This window comes from Syngnathoides biaculeatus, chromosome 6, assembly GCF_019802595.1.
Source record: "Syngnathoides biaculeatus isolate LvHL_M chromosome 6, ASM1980259v1, whole genome shotgun sequence".
Lineage (NCBI taxonomy): Eukaryota > Metazoa > Chordata > Actinopteri > Syngnathiformes > Syngnathidae > Syngnathoides > Syngnathoides biaculeatus.
In genome coordinates, this window is record NC_084645.1 from 22,132,811 (window position 1) to 22,155,105 (window position 22,295).

General features: G+C 43.9%; 1 protein-coding gene across 1 annotated transcript in view; it reads right to left on the reverse strand.

The window, feature by feature from the left end:
- Positions 1–17,670, reverse strand: part of hgfb (hepatocyte growth factor b) — a 36,563-nt gene extending 18,893 nt beyond the window's left edge. The window contains 7 exon segments of the mRNA XM_061822620.1: positions 5,934–6,052; positions 8,474–8,594; positions 9,375–9,523; positions 13,727–13,841; positions 14,150–14,262; positions 15,444–15,603; positions 17,444–17,670. Coding sequence (XP_061678604.1) covers positions 5,934–6,052; positions 8,474–8,594; positions 9,375–9,523; positions 13,727–13,841; positions 14,150–14,262; positions 15,444–15,603; positions 17,444–17,492 — 826 coding nt within the window. The 5' untranslated portion in view covers positions 17,493–17,670.
- Between the last annotated feature and the right edge of the window lie 4,625 nt (positions 17,671–22,295).

Below are 22,295 nucleotides of genomic sequence, written 5' to 3' on the forward strand. Positions count from 1 at the left end.
CTTGAACCATGCATATTTTAAACAATCACACTGAAAATCATATATTATTTTTTTTCTCTATTTGAATAGATTTATATTTCCTCCATATATTTTCAGTAATCCAGACTACATTTCTTACATAAATCTATCCATCATCTTTTTGTTGTCGTTTGGCGGTCAGGTCCAACTGAATGGAGGATCTGTCTCCTTTTCCTGCTGGAACAGTTTTATTGTGTCACATCCACACATTTGTAAACATCCTCTGCCAGCCAAACGGTTTCGCACTCACAATCACTCCGACGGTTGATTTAGTCTTCAACGAATGCGTGTTTTTGGGAAGTGGGAGGAAACCGGAGTACCTGCGGGAAACCCACGAGAGACGGGGAGAACGTGCAAACGCCACACCGGCGGGGAAGGGATTTGAACCCCGGTCCTCAGAGCTGTGAGGCAAATGCTCTAACCGGTTGTCCTCTGTTACACCTATTATTATGATAAGTTTCCATTTTTTTCCCCGATGTCTGCGAGTGAGTTGTTGATGCTATAAATAAATGTGCCACATAAATATAAATAACAGTCTAATGAATGACAACTCAAATATTATACATTTAAAAAAATGGCTTTTTCAATATTACACAGAAAAGATATAGTGTAGATCATAAAAAAAAGCAATTTGGCTGACTAATTATCACGATTTGCACAGAAAAGTAATGATACGCTTTGTAAAAAAAAGAAAAAGCTTATCTGACTGAGGGCGAGATGGAGAGATTAGATGAGGGGAGAGCGTGAGAATCAAAGCGAGAGAACGTTCCGTGCAGACGAATTATGAAATGAGTCTAATAATTCACCAAAATGGGCCCACACCGACTTGCTGCCCCCACCACCACCCCCAACCCCCTTTTCCCGATAATATGCCTGCCATTTTGTATGCTGATCTGAAAGCGATTCTGCACCTGGGCTGACATTGTAAAGTTGCACACTCACTCCTTGTTCAGCAAAGGCTGGAAGTTACAGTATTTCCGAATATGCAAATATATAGAACACTAAAATACCATGAAAATCGTACAGTATCTTCATTTAGTACGTAGGCCGACTGTAAAATTTAGACTCACATTTGTTGTCTGTTGGGCACATCAAAATCGTCTTTGTTGTATACGATTTTTTTTCTTGTTGAAAATGCTGCAAAAATGCATCATATTGTATTTTTATGGTTCCTGCCCTCACCGAACGGGCAGTGTTTAGTTTTCGAAAAGTGTCGCTTCAAGCTGTTAATTGTCATAAACGTTCATTCTCACAGTTATTATCGATAGCCCAGTATGAATCTGCCATTTTAATACCAGCATGCATTACGCAGTTTGGGAAACATCGTAGATCAGGGCTGTCAAAATTTTACATTTTAAAATTCAACAAATGAACCTTTTTAAATGGAACCAAACAAGTGTGTAATACTGGTAATACCAGCGTGCCGGTTCTGATATGAATTTGAAATTGCCTCGCGGGCCAAATATCGGGGCAGAGTTTGACACCTATGCCGTAGATGGCTAACGGAAATTAGCATCTCTATTGCCATTCATTTATCACTAAACGTACTTCAAAACACAGAAGTAATGCGTAAAAAATGTAAAAAAAACAAGGATAATTGTGTGACGCCTCGAGATTTCCGTGGATCCCCAAACATTTCATAAAAGTCATAACATTTTCTTTGATTTGAAAGTGATTATTAATATCTTTGCCTTGATTTCCACATTTAAAAATGCATCAAAAGGCTTAAAAAAGACAAAACAATTACGTACCACTGTTGAAGTTTAGCTTTACAGTGACATACAAATTTTTGTCAACTGATTTTAATTTTTTTGCTTTGACTCGGGAGCAAAAAGGACTTGAGGTGCGAACACTTTTATGGTGACAGTGATTTTAACTCACTCTCGCAAGCAGCAATTTGGCAGATAATTAACAATTTGTCCCCCCAAAAATAAGAGAGGCTTAAAGATGTTTAATGCCAAACTAAACAAACAAAACGACACTGTACTTTCAGTTTCATTTAATGCTGTCCTTACTCTATGTTTTTTAATAAAGTATCAGATGATCAAAGTTTAGTCTGCTGATTTTCTACTTCTTGACATACCGTGATTCCCTGCCTACAGAGCACACCTGGTTATAAGCCTCGGTACACAGAAAGTGTTCAACGCTAGCGTTAGCGCGGTGCTAGCATTAGCGCGGCGCTAGCGTTAGCACTGCGTTAGCGTCTTTCTGTGTACCGAGGCTTATATCCAGGTGCGCTAACGCTAGCGCCGCATCACCGCATAAACAGCAGGGTTGAAAGCGTGTGAAAAAAGTCGCGGCTTGAAGGCCGGAAATCACGCTAAACCCTCAATTTCACGTATTGCGTCATCAGACTAAGGCGTACGCACCGGCACGTGTTGTACGTGCGAACTATAAGCAAAACATTGTGTCCCAAGTTCACATTTTAACAAGCATGATTCCACCTTCCCCTTCCCCCCGGTAATGTCCTCATGCTTCTTAAAGCCCCATTAATGAACTCGTGGTTATGGTGGGCCTTTTAAGAAGGAACTGCAAAAACAACTTTCAAGTGTCTAAAAAAAAAAAAAAAGGGTTTTGTTTTCCTTTTGTTGACCGAGAAAAAGAACACTTCGCTTGTCCGTTCGCTCACTCTCGCTGCCTTGTTTTCATTAAGACTCACTGGGTCATAAACGCGCTCCGTTTCCAACAAACCTTCATATCAGAGAGGCGGTGGCGGGCAGGAGAGGATTTTTTTTAAAACATTTTAATTAAAAGGGAAAAATATGAGGGCAGCGGGGACGACGCTGATGACTGCACACCAGCTGCACTTCGCAGAAAGTTTGTCACTCTTTCGAGGGTGCTTTTAAAAATACATGACCTACGGCAAGACCCTGTGAGCCAGATCTGGACCGCGGCATCATTTTTTTGCGTCTCAATTTTTCAGTTTTTGCAGTTTTTCTTCACTTTTTATCACAGACCCTGCTAAGAATTTTCGATAGAACATTTCTAAAGAATTTCTAAACAACTATAGAACTTTAGGACCTAAGTATGATAGAATTTGTATAGAAATTATTTTGTTCTGTAGAATTTCTATCGAAAATCATAGCAAAATTCTATAGAAAAACTTGTTCTGTACAAATTCGTTAGATTTCTACAGAATTTCTGTAGAATTTTTTTACCAGGGGATTTTAAAATGCATTTTGTTTTCGCCAAATCCCTTAATATCAATCAAATGGTGTTGAAATATAGTTGTCACTCCTCATATCTTCTGGTTTCAATCTGTCGTCAAGAAAATGCTTCCACTGTCAAACTCACTCTGTTGTTAAGAAAACGTAAACAAAAGACATACACGGGTGATTACGGATGTCAGTGATTCTCAAAATGTGGAGTGTGTACTTCCCCTTTGTAGTAAGCAAAATAATCACAAATTTCCAAACCGTGCATGTTGCAGCTTACAATATTATCAAATATCGTCGATGTCGGGGGTAAGTCTCAAATGTAGAAGTGTGTTCAATTTCACATTTTTTCACAAATCAGTAGAATTGGCCGATCTTGATATTGTGATATCTTTACGTATTATTAACCAATCGAAAGTGTTGAAAATAGCTGGAGATCAAATCAAGCTACAGTCGAACATTTGACCTGAAAACGGGGCCTCTTTCTTCACGCTGCGCTAGTTGTCGCTTTAAGATGGAAAGGCTAGATGTTTTTTTACACAATATCAAGAGAGAATAGTTATACGGAAGTGTATTGCCGTTCATTTCATGTTATAATGTGATAAATTACGTTACATCGCGGTTTATTTCACGTTATGCCACGAAACGTTTCATGTTATCATGTGAAATGAATTATGTTATAACGTGAAACACATCAGGTGACAACATGAAATATCCACATTATAACGTGAAACAGACCACGTTATAATGTGGTCGTGACCTTTTTTTTTTTTGTTTTTTTTTTTTGGTGTGGCAGCAATACGCTTCCGTATAGTTTGGCTAGCTACATTTGAGGAAGAATGTTCTGTCAAAAGTGAATAACTGCATTGCTTTGATCCAGAAGGAACTGGATGGTCATGAAGTTGCACGCTTGGCTATTGCACTGCTTAGCCTGCTCATGTTTTATTTATTAACTTGCTCATGGATTAAATTTAAGACCTTAAAAAAACCCTTTAAGATGATGTAACCGCTTTCACTTGCTTTTGCTAGGCAATAATGGATTTTGTCAAAGGAGTGGGCAGCATCTGGTGTAAAAAGCCTCAGGACCACCAGAATCAGTCATGGTGGCGATACATTTATGATTCATAAAGTTAATAGCCCTTTGAAGGACACCGTAACTGCGATATGGCTGGCAATGAGGATGATTTTGACACCCCAAATTATTTTGTTTTTCTTACGCACAAAAGTGTGATGCAAATGGCGTAATGTTGCGTCTGCGTTTTAACTGGGAGTTCAAGTCTAAAGCGAGATCTCAACAGTCTCACGACCTCACGTTGAACAATAAACATCATCCCGGTGGAACTACTAGTCAAAGACATAACAAAAATGGGCCAAGTGAAATTATTATTATTATTATTATTTTTAACATTTAAAGGTGCATATGACAGCTGAGAGGAGCTTCATACCTTGGCTATGTCATAATTTGACAAGTTAGAATTCCAACCACTTTGACACTAGGGCTGCAACAAACAATTATTTTAATAATTGATTAATCTGTGGAATATTATTTCGACCAAGCAATTTTTTTTTTATTTCTATACCTTTATTACAAAATGACATTATTCTTGTAGTTAGTTTTCTGATGAAACCAACCCATGTTCTCCTGATTTCTAAACAGCGATGCCTCGGTTCTTGACCACAATTCGTTCTAGAAAACGGTTTGAGAAGTGATTTGTTCAAAAACCGAATCAATACTTCTCATTAGAATGAATGGAAAAAGAAATAATGCGTTGCAAACCTAAAACAATTGGCTTTTTAAAGCTTTTTTTTTTTTGCTTTCCCTAATAATAAACTGCATAGTAGAAATACACATTCAGTTTAAATACTTTATATAATAAAGTAATTTAAGAAATATATTTATTTTTTTACTTAAAATGTATGCTTTAGTAGTAGAGTACGCTAGGCCGGGTGTGCATTGCCGTATCTGAAGCGACTCAGCCCCCAGCCTTGTAAACTTTTTTTTTAATCAACAAAAGTGCAGAATAACTTTAAACAAGCGACTTGCCTTCTTTGGAGCCATGATTGGGGGTTAATATGGTCGTCCTCGATAAGAAGAAAAACAACAGTCACTACCGGGACACGTCTGTGTACAGAGGCCGCGTTATATACAATAACAAAAGTGTGCTGGTTGCGCCACGCGCGTTATGTGTTTTCTGTTTTTTTTTTTCTTTCGGCGGCGTGGGAATTCACAACAAAGCGCGTCGTGGGTCAGCCAGTCTATTTCCGGGTTTTGTCGGGGGCAGTCGAGTACCGGTTTTCATTTGAAAAGAGAAGCAAAAACAAAATCTCAAAATTTTCGTTCGAAAACCGATTTGTTCAAAAACGGGGACGTTCGAGAACCGAGGCTTTACTGTAATGGAAAAGTTTTAAACACACTTTTTGAAATTAATCTGCAGAAACAAGACAGGGAAGCCTTTCGTTTAGTGGGTTGGGTGCTAACATCGTCACAGAACAAATTCTGGGGGGTCTCAAAATATCAGTCAAAATGTTCTAAAACAGCTGACCTCAGTGAATGTTCGAATACCAGTTCTAAAAAATGGAATATATGTATATTTTTTTCTGTACTGGAGAAATCAAAAAGTTCACACCACTAATGTTATGCAGCGTTGGAACAATTAATGAAGTGATTATTTTGCATTCCACTAGAGGGAGCCAGTGCATCACTGTTCTAATACCTGAAACAAAATAAAAATACTGCTATAATAAATAATGCTGTATTACCGCAAACTCTGATGGCGCAGTATTCCCACTTTGTGTTCGGGTCCATGGTGAAGCACCAGGGCCTGTGGCGTCCGTCTGGATTCCTGCAGTAGTTGTCGTCGAGGCCCTTGCCGGGATACCTATTGCGAAACACGCATCAGCAACGGCATGACATCATCGGGCTTGATGGAAAACATCGCGCTAAACAATGGCTGGAAAAGTCAGAGTGAGAAGACGGATTAATATCAAACGTCTTGCTTGCGTGATCGTGTTCCCATGAGCCATCAAATTGGATCACTTTCAGGCCTATTTCTTTGTCAATCAATTCATCAAACGGCAGACTGCAGAACCTGCTGCTAATTTCGCGAGTGCGCTGACTGAAAGATCCGCTTCAGTCAAACGTTGCGATTTCTTTTGTTTTTGCTCTCTTGTCACTGTTTTTATGGTTTGTTAATCTTACATAAAACGTGATTCCCTTTCCTGCCTGAATATTACTCTCTTGTCTGGATTCGGTTTCCTCCGCCTCCCCCAGACCGCACATAACATGACACAAAATCAGGGAGTAAAATGCACGACATTCATTTAAAAAAAAGTATTATCTTAAGAATCTGAGCCGGGCTTACCAGGAATTTAAAGCAATTAGTCAGAATGAAGAGTTTTTCCAGCAAATCACTTCTAGGAACACAATGGGGAGATGTAAGGACACGGGCTGACTTTAAATCACTTAGCGCACCACAACCGCATGAGCCTAAAAGAGATGTAATGTGCTTTTTTTTCGTAATTTGTGGGGGGAAAAAATGCCCGTTACTCTTGAGATCAACTTTGTCCGCTTATTTTTAATTAGCCATCTTACATTTGCGCAATAAGTTGTTGAGAATAGAGAAAGTTTCCCTAATTTCCGAGAGTCTTTGCATCGCTCTTGCAAACCAGACCATCTCTAGTGTTATTGGTGACGTGGAAATCCTGATTTAGAAGGAAATCACACTCATGAATTTCATCAATTAGTAACTATTCAGTTTCTTTTTGGAGACTTTTGAAGACTCCGTGACTCCCGCTGCAGTCAGAGCCAGAAATTCCGATCCCTCGGCATCCAGACTGCAAGCAAATTGCACTGACTGATATCAATCATATGGAGTAACAATTCAGATCCCTCTCGCAAAAAAAAAAAAAAAAAAAACGCTAACAAGTGTTATTGGAGACTTTCGGAGACATCCTCCCGCGGCTGAAGTCAGAGCAGCAGCTGTTGACCGGCTAATTTAACCGCAAGTGTGTGGTGGTGATGTTATGTATATTTTAGGATACCAGGGGTGAGATTTTTTTTCTCTCTTTGGTGTTCTCAGAGACTTTCTGAGACTCGGAGACTGCCTCCTGTCTGAAGCCAGACCCTGAGACGTTTAGCACTCATCATTCAGACTGGAGGTAAATCATCCATCCATCCATCCGTTATCTATCGCTTTTACAGGTCGCTTCAGGAGGGATACCCAGACTTCCCTTTCCCCAGGCACTTCTTCCAGCTCTTCCAGAGGGATCCCGAGGTGTTCCCAAGCCAGCCGAGCAACATAGTCTCTCCAGCGTGTCCTGGGTCGCCCTCGGGGTCTCTTTCCGGTGGGACGTATCCGGAACACCTCACCGGGGAGGCGTCCGGGAGGCATCCGGATCAGGTGCCCCAGCCACCTCATCTGGGTCCTCTCAATGAGGAGTAGCGGCTCGACACTGAGCCCCTCCCGGATGACCGAGCTTCTCACCAGTTCTCTAAGGGAGAGCCCGGACACCCTGCGGAAGAAACTCATTTCGGCCGCTTGTATCCGAGATCTTGTTCTTTCGGTCATGACCTACAGCCCGTGCCCATAGGTGAGGGGAGGTACGTGGATCGAAAGCTTCACCTTTGGACTTAGCTCCCTCTTTACCACAACGGACCGATCCGTCCGTCGATCTCCCGCTCCATTCTTCCCTCACTCATGAACAAGACCCCAAGATACTTGGGGAAGGATCTCATCCCCGACCCGGAGAGGGCACGGCGACCTTTTCCGACTGTCGTCTCGGATTTGGAGGTGCTGATTCTCATCCCAGCCGCTTCGCACTCGACTGCGAATCGCTCCAGTGAGAGCTGGAGATCAGGGCTTGATGAAGCCAACAGAACCACATCATCCGCAAAGAGCAGGTAAATCATACTACATACTAATTTACCTCTATAATGTATTTAGTGTCTGCTGAAACCATTGTTTCAGAAAACCCTCAGTACCATAAACTTCTTTCCAGCTGTTGTCAGTCTTGGAGATGTTCCCACCATAACGTTCACACTACAAATGAATCATAGCGACTTACTGAAACATGTATTTAGTGAGTAGTCAGACCCCCTCTAATGAGCTTTTTCCCCTGGTGTCATTGGAGACGTTTGGAGACCCTGGGGCTTTTCTATCTTGAGTAAGATGAATGCATTCCTACATTTTGTGACAATTCAGAGCCCTCCAGCGAAAAACCTCCTCAGGTGTTCACGGAGACCTTCGGACACGCAGCAGCTGTTGACTGGCTTATTTAATCATGACGCTTTTATGTGTTACCTGTCAGGGTGGTACGAGTGCTTGTGCGGCTCCTCCAGGTCCCAGCGTTGGCATTCCTTCCCGCTCTCCGTGTGGTCCATGGGTCCTCTGTAACCCTCGCCGTTGCAATGTATGCACTCCACTGCACAAGTGCGACAACACACGCGTGCGACCAATCAACATTGCATAGAAGCAAAAAGTTTGTGGCCCCGCCCACCCAATAACGACTTTTGGTAAAATGAAATATCCAGTTGCATACATTACACAACATTTGGAAACACAACGCCTCTTCGTTTATATGGAATACTTTGGACTCTACGCACACAAACACTAATACGTACTTGAGAAAGCTGCGAGGTGCCGATTTCTTTCACGTGCGTGAGGCTCGCATTTGTTGCGACGGTGAATGGTTAAACGCTGCCTAGTTTCAACAACGGCGCACGCAGATAAGAAGCAGATGTCGACGGTTGCGTGCGAGCTTGCGTGCACGCGTTACTGTTTGCAAGACGATTGTGCATGTTTCCGATTAAAATGGGGGGTGTCGAACATGTTTTCATCGCAGGCCACATCGTAGTTATGGTTGCCCTCAGAGTAATGTTTAAGGGTTGCGGTTTCAATGCAGGGTTTCGAGCTTGGATTCGCGTTCCAAACAAGGTTGAACGTTTCATATGATTATGTAAGATTTCTACACTCAGAACCCACAAGTAGAGTCCTCCTGGCTTGTTTTTTTTTTTATTTTTTTTATTGATAGCAAAGCAATATCTAACCTAACTCTGGCATGAACCCCCAATCTTAAAAACTAACCCTTCTCTGAAACGACATACCAGACTTGAAACCTTTTTTTTGGAACCCTGACCCCGTTTTGAATTGTGCTGGACCTCACAGTCTGTGCTGGTTCCACTCCTTAAAGTGTGCGCCCTACCCTGTGAACACTGAGGGATTCCACACTCCTGGTGCCTGAGGTGCGGCCGCGGGTCGGTGGTGAAGCACCACGGTCCGACGGTGGAGTTATCCGGGTTTCGGCAGTAGTTATCCCTGAGGTCCTTCTTGCTGAAACGCTTGGACATGAATCTGTCGGAAGCAAAAGCAGCCATTACGCAAACAATGCGCCACATGTGCAGAAACCATCTGCAAGCTTTTGGCAGGTAGTGTGTGGAGAGAGGTCTTTGGGAAAAGAAAAACAAACACAAAGGGAAACACCCAAGGCCACGGCGGTCGTTGTCCCGAGCAGTCGGCGGCCTACAAATTCATATGTCGTCACAGCGGTGACACGATGAGAGAACATCACGAGAAGAATCGGAGGTGGAGAATTACTCAGTCTGTACGAAGCTCTGAGCACAGACAAGACCATAAAGTATCAACATAATCCTTCAAACACGTAGATAAAAATCAACCCGTGTCACACAGACAACAGCACCTTACATGCAGTGGTACCTCTACTTACAAAGGTCTCTGTATGTATTTCTTTTGGCTCGTCCCGTTAGGGGTCACTATAGCGTGTCACATCAGATGAACGCTCATATTTGTTTGGCACAGTTTTTAAGCCGCATGCCCTTCCTGTGCAACCCCTCTTCATTTATCCAGGGAGAGAGCTGGAGCCTATCCCAGGTAACTTCAGGCCAAGGCAGACTACACACCGATTTGGTCGCCAGCCAGCCGCAGGACAGATATCGACACCAACACTGAGCGGGAATCAATCCCACGCTGCCAGTACCTAAGGCAGGCGTGTGTACCACCACTACACCATCAGTGACTCTCTACTTATGAACGTCTCTAGTAATGAAAAATTCAGGTTACAAAACGCCGCCTCAGGAAAAATATCGTCTCTAGTTACGAAGTCAATTCAGGATACAAAAGGAAAAAAATAAGCTCCGGATTCCCCAAACTCCACCGAACGGGACGTCAACATTTACCCATGACGCTTTTTGATTCCCTTGGACACTCGACTGTCACCGAATCCCGCTACGCTGTCACAAGCTAACGCACACTGGAAAAGTACAACTTTTTCGTTTGTGTTTTTTCCAAGTTTATTTGTCTTTCTTCACCATGGGCCCCAAGAAACTTTACTGGAATTACTATAAGTTGTGTGTGTGTGTGTGTGTGCACGTTCATATCTATATTTTCTCTCGGCTGTCAAATTTTCCTCCTCCCCTGTCTGCCACAATGCCGTTTGCTTGTCAATCATCCCTCTCTTCACATAGTTGCCCAGCGCCAAAAGGTAAATAAACGTTTTTTTTTTTTATTGCATTATGTACTATTAATGCTTATTTTTTTGTGGGCGCGGGGGTGCTTGGAACCGATTACGCTATTTACATAAAAAATGTGCTTCTATTTCCAAATGATTCGCGTTACAAAACGACTTCCGGATGGATTAATTTCATAAGTAGAGGTACCACTGTACCTTGATGACATGCGAGCCCAAACTGAAATGGGCAAAAAAATACTGCAAATGCTGACGAACACTTTACGCAAACAATGTCGTTAAACTCACATTTTGTTATTTTAACAAAATAATAAACATTTAGCGATACAGGCAAATTGTAACGGTAAAGTACAGGACAATCATGAGCTGCATCGGGAGGGAAGCAGAAACATACGGTATTTTCCACACTATAAGGCACTGTCAATTAATTAAACTAAACAAAGACAAGATTCCACCAGATGGCCCGAAAATACTTCATGTATTTGCTTGGTTCTGAGCACGAGAACAGCGAATCAAGGAGCTGATAGGTGGGAAGAAAAATCTGCAAATGTCCAAATGCTAATGCCGCATACCTGTTTTGATAAATTGCCACAATACCTCGATCTTATTAAAACGTGTTCACTTAGCTTTGCTAATGTTTTGAGCCGACTAAAGGAAAACTCTAAGCTGGCTAAATCATAGAAATAAAAAATAAGGTTATGTCCCGCTACTGAAAAGAAACCCAGTGAAACAATATAGCTTTCCAAAAGGTCGGAGCAGGAGGAAATGTAAACACGTCGGCAATGACGGCGGTGACTCAAATATTCTCCATGAGGACCGCACATGGCCCGGGCCTCCAGAGATCCTCAACGGTGAGCCAAACAGTGTTTTTCCACGTGGTGATGGAAACATCACCGCTTAACCGGCAGCTTGATCAACCAGCTGGAGAAAATGCGCAAATGTTATCATGATCAGTCAGTAAATTGTCTATGTTGATTAGCTAGGAGAAATGACATCGTTTGACTCATCATAATTGCGGTCCATTTCATTGCCAAATTTGTTGGAAATTAGGGTAAGCATAATATTTGTCTTTCTTATTTCTATATCAGAACTTTTGGATGAAAGAAGGGAGGCTTCTTCTTCTTTTCCTTTCGGCTTGTCCCGCATCTACTCTTTCTTTTAGTAGGTTCAGTTCTAGAACGCAAGATTCTGGTCCAGATTCGGGTCTAGAAAGATAAGTTCAAAACGTTCTCAAAAGGCTGGCGACATGGAAAAGTCTACTTTGAACACATCTGGTTGTGAAGAAAGTAATAGGCGCAAGATCAAGCAGGTGCATGGTCGGCGCCATCTCTTTTGTTGCTGAAGTCAAAGACAAAATGCGCTAAAAGGTTTGTCCCTCTCTCTGGAGTGACAATTTGCAAGCCATCCGCTTCACTTGTCGATTCCTTTTACCCCGAAAATGTCAACATGACATGTCAACATGTCTCCTGTTGCAGTTTTCTCAAGATTTCCTTCTCAAACTTTCAGGGATTGTAACTTCTAACTACTTTATTCTGGCACAGACCATTGCCAAATGTGTGTGTGTGTTTTTTTTTTTACACAGTCACTCAGTGGACAACTTGTAAGGGTCTCATATGATGACTCATTTGAGGCTTTTTTTGTTTGTGTATTAAGTATTTTCTGTTAAGCCAAACCACCTCCGCTGCAACCGCTCCTTTTACACCCAATGGACGCATAAACTCTCTCCTGATGACTTCTTCTTCTTTTCCACACTGTGTCATCTTATTCCATCTAAGCCTATCTGGTGCGTCTTCCTCTCTTAATACCCAACTGTCCTCATGTCCTCCCTCAACCTTTTCTTTGCTCTTCCTCTCACTCTCTTCCCTGGTAGCCCCATCCTTACCATCCTCCAACCAATTTCCTCATTCTCTCGCCTCTGGACACGTCCAAACCATCCAAGTCTGCTCTCTCTCACCTTGTCTCCAAAACATCCAACTTTGGCTCTCCCTCTGAGGAGCTCATTTCTAATCCTATCCGAACTGTTCCTACCAAGCGAGAACCTCAGCATCTTCATTTCTGCCACCTCCAGTTCTACTTCCTGTTGTTTCCATCTTTAATCCGTACATCATGGCCGGCCTCACCACTGTTTCATAAACTTTGCCCTTCATCCTAGCGGGGACTCTTCTGTCACATAGAACACCAGACACCTTTCACCAGCTGTTCCAACCCCGCTTGGACCCGTTTCTTCACTTCCTTTGCTCCGTATTGTTGACCCCGAGTATTTGAAGTCGAATCTCTCCTGATGACTGACGACACTACTATTTCAAAGACTCTCACCACGAAAGCAGTGGAGAAACAGTGTTTTAGTACATCCTTCTTTAATTGGCTTGTTTTGTTTTTACAGGGCAGCCGATTTCAAAAAATGTGCTTCATCTGGGAATGTAATTTGGTGGGGAAGTACCTCCAGTTTCAACCCGAGGCCATTAGATATGATTCTAATCATGTTTACGCCCACACACACAAACACACACACATTTTTGCCCTGCAGAAAGAACTGATGTGTGCACTTTTGATGAGCGATTGCACCGCAGGATCCCTTACGCTTTATATCGTGTACACAAGCATGGTGCGTAGCCTACAGCTCCTGACTAATTGCATCGCTAACGAGGCACAATAAACGGAGCTACAGCACAGCCTCGGTTCTCGAACGTCCCCGTTCTCGAACAAATCGGCTTTTGGACGAAAATTTCTCTATATTTTTGCTTCCCTTTTTGAACGAAAATTGGTATTCGAACACCCCCAACAAAACCCGGAAATAACAGAGAGCGGGCGGCCAGACCAGCTGACCCATGACGCGCTCTGTTGTGAATTACCACCCCGCGGAAAAACACGTAAATAACAGAACGCGCGCGGCGAGACCAGCTGACCCGCAACGCGCTTTGTTGTGAATTCCCACCAGGGTCGAAAAAACCCAGCAATAACAGAACGCGCGCGGCGGTTAATCCGGTTTTCGAACAAATCGGTTTTCGAACCGCCTTCTAGAACCGATTGTGGTCGAGAACAGAGGCTCTGCTGTATATATATTTCCTTACTTGTGTTCGTGAGGAATAGGGGAGGCCCAGGCCTGGCACAGGATCCCACTGACCGTTACCGACCTTCGACCCCTGTAGCTCTGACCGGTACCCACGATGCACTCGCGAATGTAATCTGGAAAAAAGAAATCTGAATTTTTACAGTCTTGCCAAATGACACAAAAGTATTTGCAATGAAGAGTTGGGCATCGGTTTTCTTGGAGGCCGGGAGGAGTCTCCACGGTTTACACCAAAGATCACCTAATGACACAAAATGAAGCATAATGTGCTGCGACACAATAAACAACGACGTCGGTCCTTGCCCCTCCCTTGTTTACCTCAGAAGAGCCATCGCAACGAGTCTAAAAATACCCCCGGGCAGTTTGTCGTTGCATCGATTTCCAACCGACAACAGCAACTGCGTCGGACGAGCGGAAGAGTCACCTTTCTTTTGATAGAGTTGTACGTTGAAGTCGTGTTGGGTCTCCACGGCGGGCGAGTTGCGGTCAAAAGACAGCCACTGGCATTTCCTGTTTTGCTGATCATAGATGAACGCTCTAGACACGGAAACAAATGAGGCATTGAGAGGAGAACAAAAAGTGGGAAAGTGAAGCATCGTGGCAACATTCCTCTCAATTATTGCCGTTGTTACAAAGCAATCAAGAGGGGTCCACTTCACTTGAAAGACACCTGAGGGAATACCTGGGAAGCACCAAACAAAGGATGAGACCCTCTTCAAATTGTTTTCTTCCGATTTAGTCAAATTTATTCTGAAGTTGCGTGTAAAAATGAACTTTTTTTGTCACGGTTGCAAATCGATGCGTCCCTCGGGTATTTAAAAATCCTGCCCCCGAAGCCTCTTTGACTCAGCGATAAGAAATTTAGTAAACATTTCTACCAAGAATAGACTCACAAAATAAAGTCTCAAGAACCAAGTTCCAAGAAAACACGGGCAGTCTGCCATTTTGAAACAAAGTAGCCATTTTGGGGTTGTTTGTGCATTTTCAGGGGTCCTTATAATGAGAAATATCAGATTTTTCGCACTATAAGGCGCACTTCCAATGAATGGCATATTTTCAAACTTTTTCCGTATATAAGACGCACCGCATTATAAGTCGCATAGAATAGACGCTGCAGTAGCGGCTGGGGTTACGTTATGCATCCATTAGATGGCGCTGCACTAAAGGCTCAATATTGATCCATATATAAGGCGCACCGGATTATAAGGCGCCCCTTATATATGGATTTTTGAAAAAATTAAAGGCTTTTCAGGTGTGGAAAATATGGTAGCCCAAAATTTTTTTTTTTTTTGTTCTATTGGTACCTAATTTCAAACTATCCATACTTGACAGACTAGTGACAGTAAACTAGGGGCAGGTGGCTGTCATTGCATGTGGGCGGATTATCGCAGCAGAGTTTGATTCCCGTATTTGCCGTCAAACATACATTTGAATTTAGTGCCCCCGGAGGTCTTTCAAAATTTAGTGGCCAAAGTTTGCTGCATTTAAATTAGTGACTAAGCTAGAAACCTGCCACAAAATACCCAAAACTAAAGTTTTTGTGCAAACAGTGGTTTGAAACTTAATTTCTCTACGGCAGTTTCACTTAACAAAATGAAATTTGGTAGACCTACAAAAAAAAAAAAAAAAACCTCTGCCAAAAGTCTATTTTTTGTCATGAAGAGCCATTTTGAGGTCACGAGGTTCAAGATGTCTACGCGCTGGAGACATTCCATTACCTGCAGGCGAAAGGGAGTTTTTTGTTGCGGCTGCAGGTTCGAGCGCACTTGGCCAGGCTGACCTTCCTGCTTTTGGCCAGGTGGGAAGGGCTCGGGGTCACGACCACCAGACGCACGCCGTCCGTCTTCTGGTAGTCCTGCAGCGCATTTCTTCTGGCCTCTGACGCAAAGAAACCACACACAGTGCGCGTCGGACACAACGTTCGGTGCAATCTAATGAGAGACGACGTCAGGGGTGTGTTGATTAAGTGTTGCTTTGCTACGTTGAATGATATTGTGAGCTGTTTCTAATATGATCCACCTCTATGATATTTAATTAGGAATGCAGATGAGTTACAGCCTGACCCAGCTGACTGAGGTCAAGAGGCGGGTGTACACCTTGGACTGGTAGCCAGCCAATCGCAGGGCACCCACCGACAAACAAGTGTTCACACGCACGACGACATTGAAGTCTTCATCCATCCATGCATTTTCTTTTGACGCTTATCCTCACGAGGTTCGCGGGGAGTGCCGGAGCATATCCCAGGTGTCAACGGGCAGGAGGCGGGGTACACCCTGAACCGGTTGCCAGCCAATCGCAGGGCGCATGGAGACAAACAGTTGCACTCACAATCACACCTATGGGCAATTTAGAGCGTCCAATTAACGTTTTTTGGGATGTGGGAGGAAACCGGAGTGCCCGGAGGAAAGCCACGCAGGCACGGGGAGAACATGCAAACTCCACACTGGCGGGGCAGGGATCGAACCCGGGACCTCAGAACTGTGAGGCCGACGCTTTACCAGTTGATACACCGTGCTGTCGCTTTAACTTATTAAAATTAATTAAATTTCTCATGTGTCACGACTCACTTTGTCATTGACGCACGTATTGAGGGTCTACAAACAACCGTTTGTACTTCACACCTTCCAGTAAAATGCAATTTTGTCTTTGGTGACCCTAACATGGCGGCACTGTGGATCAGATGGTAAAAGCGTTGGCCTCACAGTTCTGAGGACGGAGGTTCGATCCCGGCCCCGCCCAAAAACATGAATTGGACACTCCAAATTGCCCGTCGGTGTGATTGTGAGTGCGGCTGTTTGTCTCTACGTGCCCTGCGATTGGCTGGCAACCAGTTCGGGGTGTACCCCGCCTCTGCCCGTTGACACCCGGGATAGGTTCCGCCACTCCCCGCGACCCTTGTGAGGATAAGCAGCAAAGAAAATGGATGGATGGGTGACCTTAACATGTAAGTTTTGGAACGTAAAGGCAATCCGCAGTACCTGTGGGGTGAGGACAATTTGAAGCCCCGATCCTCAAAACATGCCAATAGTTCCCAACCGCTGTTGAGGCCCATTCGGTACCCATGACAAATGATTGGATTTCGCGTAATTTAATTTTTAAAAAGTCATTTATGAATAGGGACAGGCAGAGCAATTAGCCTCTTTCACTACATATACCACAATTTGAATTAAATTGTTAGCCGAAGAACAAAGCTGCAAATGTCATACATGAATGTTCCGCAAACATTTTTTTGTTTTCATTTTAAACTAGCACAATGGTATTGTTGAAGTAACTATGTGAAATATGAACAGGGCAAAGGCAAAGAATATACCATTCTAATAAATGAATGTTCTGTAAAAGTTGTTTGCATTCGAAACTTCACAATAGATGATACACATGCGCTATACGAATGTGTCATTCCCCGCTGAGTGTTATAATAAATGACTCACAACATAAATCCTCTCCTCATCACTTAAGATCAGGCCGAGACGCACAGGCACACGCAAGCAAAAACCGCAGTGAGGATGACGCATGCAAATCCTTTTAAATTACACAAAGCGGTCATCAGGGTGCGCGTGGAGGGGAGGTGGGGGGTACAATTTGAGTTCACCCGCACACACAAATTACATGCATGCGACCACATTTTTCATACCCGGGCCAAGTGAAGCATTTCACTTACTCATGCTGAACACCAAGGAACCCCCCCCAAAAAAAAAAAAAAAGTGAGGGTCGAACTTACCTGAGCAGAGCAGCACGGAGAGGGTCAGCAGCAGCTTGTAAATCCACATCACGGTCCAAGTATTGGATGCCGGGCGCGCGCACACAGACACAAACACGCAACACAAATGCAACGACAACAACAAAATTCTAAAAGAGAGAAAAGAGCCCCGAAGTGCAAAAAAAACAAGAGTCCGAAGCTGACTGAGAGATGTTGCTTCCACCACTGCGCAGAGGATGCGTCTCCTCTCCTCCAAGTACTCCTCCTCCTCCTCCTCCTCCTCCTCAGCCCTCCCTCCACTTCTCGCCCCCCCGCCCCCCCACCCTCACCACCACCACCCTCCATTTAAGACCGATTCCGGCCTTCTAAATGCTCAACTCAAAAGTCACTCTACAATGACGGAAAACCCACCGCCCTCGTATATCAATTCATTTTTTTGGAAACAAAAACATCTATCGGCACTTCTTGACTGAGACGAGTAAATGCATATGCTTGGCAGGATTTGTGAGCCGGAATACTTTTAGTAACAAAAGCAAAAAAAGACAAAACGGCACAAGGACTCGCACCATCCATCCATTAGCTACCGCTTTTTCCGGGTCGCGTCGTGGGGGAGGTGGCTTCAGCAGGGATACCAGGACTTCCCTTTCCCCAGCCACTTCTTCCAGCTCTTCCGGAGGGATCCCGAGGCGTTCCCAAACCAGCCGAGAGACATACTATAAACTCTCCAGCGTGTCCTGGGTCATCCTCGGGGTCTCTTTCCAGTGGGACACCTCACCGGGTCTGGGAGGCATCCGGATCAGATGCCCCAGCCACCTCATCTGGCTCCTCTCAATGCGGAGGAATAGCAGGCGGAGGAGCAGCGGCTTGACACTGATGACCGAGCTTCTCACCCTCTCTCTAAGGGAGATCCTGGACACCCTGTAGAGGAAACTCATTTCGGCCGCGTGTCCTGGGTCGTCCTCGGGGTCTCTTTCCGGTGGGACGTATCCGGAACACCTCACCGGGGAGGCGTCCGGGAGGCATCCGGATCAGGTGCCCCAGCCACCTCATCTGGCTCCTCTCAATGAGGAGTAGCGGCTCGACACTGAGCCCCTCCCGGATGACCGAGCTTCTCACCAGTTCTCTAAGGGAGAGCCCGGACACCCTGCGGAAGAAACTCATTTCGGCCGCTTGTATCCGAGATCTTGTTCTTTCGGTCATGACCCACAGCTCGTGCCCATAGGTGAGGGTAGGAACGTAGATCAACTGGTAAATTGAGAGTGTCGCCTTTCGACTTCGCTCCCTCTTCACCACAACGGACCGCATCACTGCAGACGCTGCACCGATCCGTCTCTCGATCTCCCGCTCCATTCTTCCCTCACTTGTGAACAAGACCACGAGATACTTGAACTCCTCCACTTGGGGAAGGATCTCATCCCCGACCCGGAGAGGGCACGCCAACCTTTTCCGACTGAGGACCATGGTCTCGGATTTGGAAGTGCTGATTCTCATCCCAACCACTTCACACTCTGCGACTGAGAGTTGGAGATCACGGCTTGATGACGCCAACAGATCCACATCATCCGCAAAGAGCAGATTTGCGATGTTGAGGCAACCAAACCGGTCACCCTCTACGCCTCGGCTGCGCCTAGAAATTCTGTCCATCAAAGTTGTGAACAAAATCGGTGACAAAGGCCAGCCTTGGCGGAATCCAACTCTCACCGGAAACGAGTCCGACTTATTGCCGGCAATTCGGACCAAACTCTGACAGCGGTCGTACAGGGATCGAACAGCTTGAATTTTATGACTCTGAATCCATGCTCGGTGTTACTTTTGTGATCTTGCACAGATTATGATTGATAAAAACATGCGTTGGCGCTAAGAAATTAGTCACAGTTTTATTGATTTTACAGCAATAAAGCAATTTCTTTGCTCTTTATATGAATAAATGGTAGCTGGAATTTGTGTGGTCCGTTAATTCCTGCAGAACCATAATGAACATGTGCTTGGCGGAATCTGTGGTGCACAATCATGACGCACCCCCTCGCCACCCCAAAAAAAAGTGATATACAGTACTTTACAGCTCCCCCACTTACTGTATATAAATCCATTTTTCCCTGGAATTTGCCACAAATGAATACAAACACAAGAAGGTGTTGATGCTATTTTGCTTTCTGTTCCGCTGAGGAAATGAGAGGGTAACATCGGAAGAGGGGGATCGGGGGGGACAAAAACATCTCAACCTGTAATCCGAGTGCCATCTCTAAATCTGGTGGTGACAAGGTTGAGAGAGGAGCTGACCTTTGCGAGACCTCCAAATGTCCCACCCGTGGTTTCCGAAACGTCTCCGAAGCCGTGTAAGTGTAAGTCACGCGACGACGCCATCAAAGTGCGGAGGGGTCGACGGACGGATCGCTGAAGACATTCGCGTATACTGTAGGTGGAGAGTTCTCCTCAGTCAAGTTCGCCCTCGTTCAAGTGACTAATGCACTCGCCGCTTCCTGAAAGGAGCCACTGGCAGTAATAAACAAAACTGCGTGAGTCACTTACTTTCACTGGAGCATCTCCACGAGTTCTTTTTTCGCCCTTCATGCCACGAAGAACAATAACAAAGCACAATAACTCTGCTGCAACGTTATCACGCGCTTCGGTCGGAATATTCCACCGTATCACGTCATCCGCACATATGGATGAAGTGAAATCACGGAAGGTCGAATCGAAACAAACAACATACGTCGGGTAGCTCGCGTGACAAGCTATCCGACGTAACGAAGCAGTCTATCAATCTTTTTACCCTGTGCGCCTCCTGGTCCAACGACACAAACAGATGGAGTAACATGGATAATTTAGGTCAAAGAAGAGCTAATAAATCCAAGAGTTGTTTCAAAAACAAAATGTCAACACTAGCAAGCCGGTTGGCAGCTAGCTAGTTACCTTGTGAAGCTAACGTAACGTAAAACATTATCACTCAAAAGGGACCTAAACTGAAGATATCTTCTTGATCTGGTGTTGTTTACTAAAACTACAATGTGTTTATTCTAAAAAAAAAATATGTTGACAATACCGCATCCAAATGCCTACAAGGGGCAGCCATTTTTACATCTTTTCACTCTTTGCAAAATGGCCTGACACAGTTAAATGTTTGCCAAACCACGACTACTCAAACGTGCTGTAAACAAGACATTTCGCTCCTGTAGTTGCGACGTAACGTTCGGTCTTGACACCGATGACAATTTTAATAAACACCCTCCTGAGGATGATTATCCTTATTTAATGCTTATTTTGAGGTATGTATTCCTGTAAAAGTAAACAAATAAATTAAAGTATTCTCAAGTTGGCCCAAAGAGTCACAGAAGAGCCAAATGAGGAAATTATATTTTCAAAGCAAGTCGGTCAATACCAATTAGTCACTCAACGGCTAGCTAGCTAGCTAGCTACCTAGTGCAAGATGCTAACGTAGCTTTTTCTACATTTTCACTCAAAACACTGGTCACGGAAGAGTCCTTGAGAGTCCTAAAGTTTTATTACAAAAGGTAAAAAAATGATGGATATTACCAGCGAGTCAGGTGGTGCTAGCATAAGAAGCTAATGTAACTGTCAACATTTTTGGTCTTTTATTGAAGCTAATAAGGCATGTGACAAGAAAAGTACCAGCGCAATATATTCTTGTAAAAGTAAACAAATAAAATAAAGTATTTAAGTTGGCCCACAAAGTCACAGAAGGGCCAAATGAGAAAATTGTATTTTCAAAAAAAAGTCGGTCAATACCAATTAGTCACTCAACAGCTAGTTACCTAGCGCAAGACACTAACGTAGCTTTTTCTACGTTTTCACTCAAAACACAGATCACGGAAGAGTCCTTGAGAGTCCTAAAGTTTTATTACAAAAGGTAAAAAACTGATGGATATTACCAGCGAGTCAGGTGGTGGTTAGTATAAGAAGCTAATGTAACTGTCAACATTTTTGGCCTTTCATTGAAGCTAATAAGGCATGTGACAAGAAAAGTCGTGCGTCAGAAGTTCAGGAAGTTGAAGAGGGCAAAAAGGGGACTCCCGCGAATGAACCTCGACTTGAGCTTTTTTCCGATTCTTTTTTTAAACTTGTGTGTGTGTGTTTGCGCATGTGTTGAGGTTAGCGACGACAGTCGACGCAGATGCAGTAAACACAGATACGCCGTGCTAAGAGATCCTGTCGCTTAAAACAAACACACGCTTCCTGTTGTCCGCCTGCGAGATTGACGCCGCTGCTCGTAATTGAGGCCTGCTGACAGTTACGGTAACACAAACAAGCCCACAAACGCTTCCCCCGCAAACATGTTGCATTGTGATATAACTTGGGTCACGCAGTTTTTCCATTGAATTTGGCAGCTTGCGTCTTATTTTTGTTTTGTTTTTTTAAATAAAATAGTCCGAACATTTTAAATGAGGCACTGCGACCGAGACCAAGTGGAAGAGACGCAGCAGGTCCCCAACTAAACTTCAGTAAAATTGGTCCCACAATTTTTCCAAGCTCACTTTACATGTGTTGCTACTTTGGATATAAAAGTTTCTACTGCTTAAAAGCAGTAATCATAATTCCTAAAAACATCCATGCTAAATCATATGGCGTTTCACATTTTCACATTAGCATTAAGCTAGAGGCTGTCCCCTCGACAAAATATTGCTTTTGAACGATTTGCTGTTTAAATATCGCTTTAAAACTCTTTAGTCTGTGTTAAATTAGCAGTTTTCCGAGCCGCTTATCCTCACAAGGGTCGCGGGGCGTCCTGGAGCCGATCCCCGGCGGTGAATTGATTGCCAGCTAATCAGAACAAATAGAAACAAACGAACATTTGCATTCACAATCACACCAAAGGGCAATTCAGAGTCTCCAATTACCCATCCATCGATCTTCC